At 46.4% G+C, this 5,613-nt stretch overlaps 1 protein-coding gene and 1 long non-coding RNA gene across 5 annotated transcripts in view; one reads left to right on the top strand and one right to left on the bottom strand.

Annotated features, from left to right (window-relative positions):
• LOC107184547 overlaps positions 1 to 351 on the top strand; it is a 16,936-nt gene extending 16,585 nt beyond the window's left edge. The window contains exon 3 of the long non-coding RNA XR_001515405.1: positions 341 to 351. This is a non-coding gene — a long non-coding RNA (uncharacterized LOC107184547). The remainder of the gene's footprint in view (positions 1 to 340) is intronic.
• The window catches only part of KIAA1211L (KIAA1211-like ortholog), a 50,955-nt gene that overhangs the window by 40,894 nt on the left and 4,448 nt on the right, over positions 1 to 5,613 (bottom strand). For 2 of the 4 annotated variants that reach the window (XM_015570027.1, XM_015570028.1), the window contains exon 2: positions 2,421 to 2,589. In XM_015570027.1, the coding sequence (XP_015425513.1) occupies positions 2,421 to 2,589 (169 nt within the window). Of the gene's footprint in view, positions 1 to 1,075; positions 1,155 to 2,420; positions 2,590 to 5,613 lie in introns of those variants that run through there. The other 2 variants (XM_015570030.1, XM_015570029.1) reach the window with 2 other exon arrangements.

Genomic DNA, 5,613 nt, shown 5'->3' with positions numbered 1-5,613 from the left:
CTGGCAATTAATTTTCATATCTTGCTGATTAGCCAATGGAAAGGGTAGCGGATGTACGCTAATTACCATGTTTCTCTTTTATTGGATAGGATTCCAGCTGGCTCATGCAGAATAAATGGCACAATTAGAAAAACCACCATTTTGCAATGAAATGATGAGTCTAGGCCAGTGGTCGGCAAACTCATTAGTCAACAGAGCCAAATATCAACAGTACAACAACTGAAATTTCTTTTGAGAGCCAAATTTTTTAAACTTAAACTATACAGGTAGGTACATTGTTATTAACTTAATTAGGGTGCTCCTAAGGCTTAGGAAGAGCCACACTCAAGGGGCCAAAGAGCCGCAGGTGGCTCGTGAGCTGCAGTTTGCTGACCACTGGTCTAGGCCATGACCCTCAGTGGGTGTTAAGGCCATTCGGTGAAGATGAGTGGAGGACTCGCACTGAGAACCCGCTGCACCCACTGCTGTCTTAGTCACTGGCAATGGGACAACCAGAAAGCATGTGCCTGTGAAGTGACAGCAAGTACCCAGTTCCGCCTCGATCTCATCCATATCTAGCTCTGCCTAACACTTCCCAAGAGCTCCAGAGACTACAGGAGTGAGTCCGGTCACGCCAAGAGGAAGCAAAGCCAGAACGTGGGATGTTCTGCAGAGCCATCGGCCCTGCTCTTCCCGCAGGTCAGTGACCTGAAACCAAGGGGGTTGAGGGTTGCTACAGATGAAGAGACTTAAGAGGCAAAACCACACAATAAACGGGCATCAGCTTCTCAAACCCACAGGGCCCCACGGACTTTGCCAGCATCAGTGTGTCTTGGCAGGTGGAATCCTCTGGCCAAGGTGACGGTGAGAGGTTGCTCAGGGCCAGGAGACACGCCGACGCTTGCATTGGCTAAAAGCCTTTAAGATCTTGCCTGTCCTCCACGCTGCTCTCTGAAAACATTATCTGCACTTCCAGAGCCTCACAGAGCCCACCCTCGGGCTTCCTTTCCTTGCATCAATCCAGCAAACTATTACGAGTAAGTGAGGACCCTGCTAGGTACTGGGCATATAAAGGTGAAAAGGGCGCAGTCCCCACCTTCCCATGGGCTCCAGTGACAGAGGAGATGGACAAGTGGACAGGTTATTTCACCCCTGCTTGCCCCTCCTGCTCTGGTGCTGTTCCATGGCTGGGGGGTGGGGGGGAGGAAAGAGGGGGACACTCCCAGGCTGCTCCCCAAGCCGGGGCGTGGCAAGCATGCTAAGAAGCGAACAAAAAAGCCAACCGGAAAAGCCTCCAGCCTTTCCTCTTCAGTCATTTGGTGCCACCAAGTGGTCAGTGTAATTTCCACTCTGTTAAACCCTGGCGAGGAGGCTGGTGAGAAGGAGGGAAGGCAGGACACATCCCTGGGTGCTGACAGCGACCCCATCTCAGGGTGGGCTGTTCTCTGACCCCGAGGGTCATTATGCCTCTGAAGAGTTTTACCTTCAAGGTAAGGGCCAATGTTGTTTAAAAGAAAACATAAAAGTTGGTGTGGCAACAAATCTGTGTGTTTTCCCCCACTTTTTACTCACAGATATAGCTGCTGGAATAACTGAGCATATATATTACAATTATATTTTGGTGAAATGCAAGTTATGAAAATAAGTAGACTTCCCCAAATTGTCCTACCTATTGAGTCTGTTCTGCCTCACAATATTTGTGGATGATTTTTCTAAGATAAAACAGCAAAAAGCATCCCCCCACCCCCCGACCTGCTTCTCTCTTGTCTCTGTTTCGCTCTCTCAAAACTTTCTTATTAGATGACTCAAAGTTCAAGCTTAAAGAGATGTACTACCTGGTTTAGCATCCAGGTCCTCAAAAGAATTCTAGGTCAAATTAAATCAGCTCATATCAATCCTGCCACGTTCAGCTGTAGCATATCGGGCAAGTTCTCCAACATTTTGCTAAAGCGTGGTTTGCTCATTGATAAAATGGTACATCTCCCCTCCTGTCTCTGTTTCGCTCTCTCAAAACTTTCTTATTAGATGACTCAAAGTTCAAGCTTAAAGAGATGTACTACCTGGTTTAGCATCCAGGTCCTCAAAAGAATTTTAGGTCAAATTAAATCAGCTCATATCCCAATCCTGCCACGTTCAGCTGTAGCATATCGGGCAAGTTCTCCAACATTTTGCTAAAGCGTGGTTTGCTCATTGATAAAATGGTACATCTCCCCTCCTGTCCCAGTTATCGCAGAATTTTAATATATGCAGCACCTGGCACACAGCAGGTACCTGAGGATTCCCCCCAACTTTCTCCGTGTACGAAAAGACAGAAAGCACAACTTCTGTGGGAGAATCTGCTGTGGAACTACCTAGGAAGAAAGCAGGCTCAGAAACCCAGCAGGTTACCATGACAACGACACAGGGCATTCAGGATCCTGAAGGCCGTGAAAGGAACTTACTCGAGCTCATCCTCCGAGTCGTAGCCCACTGGCCCTGCCTCGATGGCAATGACCTCACTCTTCACCTGACTCTGCTTCCAGGCGCTGCCTCCTGCGGAGGAAGGCGATTCCTTTCTCTTCTTCTTCCCGAAGAGCTTCTTAAACGTTTTGAACTTGGATTTTTTCTTTCCTGTGTGGAAGGAATGCCTATGAGTGCTTATTGAGCCTGTGTGAGACATACAGGAAAGGGGAGAAAGCAAGACTGCTGTCCATGCACCCAATTCTTCGCTCCTCAACAGCCCGTTCACCACACAGCAGGACGTGAGGCACCTGGCACCCCGTTTCTGGACACCAGCAAACAGAGCTTGGTTTCTGCCTATTTTGGGGCATTTAACAAAAGAGCCAAGTGCTGGAGCGTGATCACAGCATCGAGGCACGAGCAACTTTCCTCTCACCGGAAATCAAGTTTTAATCTCTGTCATACACAGGGACAAAAGCAAAAAGTCCTGATGAGGAAAAGACCATGTCAGAACCCCAGTTTCCCCCCAAAAAATAACCCTAAGTGCTTCAGTTAGTGTGGACATGAGCACCATGACACTCAGAGGAGGGCCAGCCTCATGGGCAAGAGGTGCTGGCGGGAGCCCCAAAGCCGGGATGACCTAACAGCTTCCTGTGGGAAAAATCATGGCCGCGCAGAGCCCGACCGACCGCCATGCTCACAGGCAGACAGAATTCACAGCCTTGCAAACGCGATGTCTCCTGCCTTCTCGCCCACAAATCCCATCACACCCGGGCCTGTGATGGCGCATTAGTAGCTAAGCAGAGCTCCCTGCTTTCCTCCCGAATCTGTAGGAGGACTACCAACGGGAGGATGCAACACTGCGGATAAGCAGGGTGCCGTCTGATATATCCCCCAAATCTACTCCAATGATTGCTGAGTTTATGCGTACGTAATTCTGGAAGCTGAGCTCCTTAACAAACAAGTGGAATTGTTAACTTTTATGTTAACGCTCCCTTAGGACACGTGCCCGATATTGCCCTAATGTGGAGAATTATTAAGGATTAGTCTGGTAGGAGCCCCTGCAGTACCTTAGGTGGAGCTAATCGCTGCCCAGAGGGGATTTAGTTGTTCAGCCATGTCTTACCACCGAATGAAAGTTTTCTTACCTTTATAATCACAAAACAATTATGTTGCTAATTGGTGGCTCTCAAAGAGAGTCTATTATTTGGAAAGGCTTTTAACAGTTTTCTGCATTTACCAGGTCACCATCTGGCCTTTGCCTAGTTAACAAATAGGTACACATCCCTGCAGGTCTGAGCAAACATGCGGCCTCGCGGTCCTTCACAGTCAAAGACGCCGCTGCCGCTCTGGGATGTTTACAGTGTTCTCAAATGACACAAAAACGGACCAAACTGTTTTGAGTCGACAGTAGTGAAGGTCAAAGAGAAAAACAGTTTAGTCATTGTCTAGTTCCTAAGTACACATAGCAAAATACATTATAAAGTGCAGTGAGGAACGTTTAACTCTAAACGTAACTGTCAGCATAGGAATTATGTGTTTAAAATAGTGCGGTGGTTTCCTGTCTTATGTTTAATATTAGAGGAATCCATGGGCAGCAAAATCTCAGACATATGCCGAAGCGATATCTTCATCGATACAGCTCCTAGGACAATGGAGACTAAGGAGAAAATAAACAAATGGGACTACATCAAAATAAAAAGTTTCTGCACAGCAAAAGAAACCATCAACAAAACAAGAAGAAAGCCCACTGCATGGGAGAACATATTTGCCAATGTTATCACCGATAAAGGTTTAATCTCCAACATTTACAGGGAACTCATACAACTTAACAGAAGAAAGATAAACAATCCAATCAAAAAAGGGGCAAAGGACCTAAATAGACACCTTTCAAAAGAAGACATTCAGAATGCCAAGAGACATATGAAAACATGCTCAAAGTCACTAATCATCTGAGAGATGCAAATCAACACAACAATGAGGTGCCATCTCACACCTGTGAGAATGGCCATCATCAAAAAATCAACAAATGACAAGTGCTGGCAAGGAAGTGAAGAAAAAGGAACACAATGGAATACTATGCTGCTATAAAAAAGAAGGAACTTTTACCATTTGCAACAGCATGGATGGAACTGGAGAGCGTTATGCTAAGTGAAATAAGTCAGTTGGAGAAAGATAAATATCACATGATCTCACTCATTTATGGAATATAATGAATAACATAAATTGATGAACAAAAACAGATCCAGAGATAAAGAGGCCTCGATCAGACGTCAAACCTCAGAGGGAAGGTAGGAGACGGTGGGGGTAAAGGGGGAGAGATCAACCAAAGGACTTGTATACATGCATATAAGCCTAACCAATGGACACAGACACCAGGGGGGTGAGGACATGAGTGGGGGGTGGGGGGAGCAATAAGGGGGATAAGGACACATGTGTAATACCTTAATAAAGAAAAAAATTAAATAAACATAAAATAGTGCAGTGGTAGGCCGGGGCGGGGAGGGGCAGGGGTAGGGTGGTGGGGCTCAATGTGGGGGGAAGGGGACATCTGTAATACTTCCAACAAGGACAATAAATGAAACAAGAAAAAGATGCCGCTGCCGGTTAGTGGGTGGGGGCGAGGGGCCGCACAGACCCAGACGCGCGGCTGGGCACTTGGGTTTGCCTGGCATGGTTCGGCAGCCATCCACGCGGGCCCTGTTTGTGCTATATTTATTCACCTGCGAGACTTTTTTTTTTTTTAAATATATTTTATTGATTTTTTACAGAGAGGAAGGGAGAGGGATAGAGAGCCAGAAACATCGATGAGAGAGAAACATCGATTAGCTGCCTTCTGCACACTCCCCACTGGGTATGTGCCCGCAACCAAGGTACATGCCCTTGACCGGAATCGAACCTGGGACCTTTCAGTCCCCAGGCCAACACTCTATCCACTGAGCCAAACCGGCCAGGGCGAGACTTTTTAATATAAGTTCTTTAACGGTGACCGGCACTATTCAGGTTTTTACATCTTGAATCTGTTTTATGAATTTACATTTTTGCTAGGAATTTGCCTTTTCCCAAATTTTCAAAGTTATTGGCATGTAGTTATGAATAGTAACTTCTTACTGTTTTAGCATCCGCCCTGTCTGTAATAAAGTTCTCTTTCTCAGCCCTGATGTTAATTATCTGTGCCTCCTCTTTTTCCTTGAT

Source organism: Myotis davidii, unplaced genomic scaffold, assembly GCF_000327345.1.
Source record: "Myotis davidii unplaced genomic scaffold, ASM32734v1 scaffold1065, whole genome shotgun sequence".
NCBI lineage: Eukaryota > Metazoa > Chordata > Mammalia > Chiroptera > Vespertilionidae > Myotis > Myotis davidii.
Note: the sequence above shows the minus strand (reverse complement) of the source record. Positions and strands in the feature narration are given on the sequence as shown.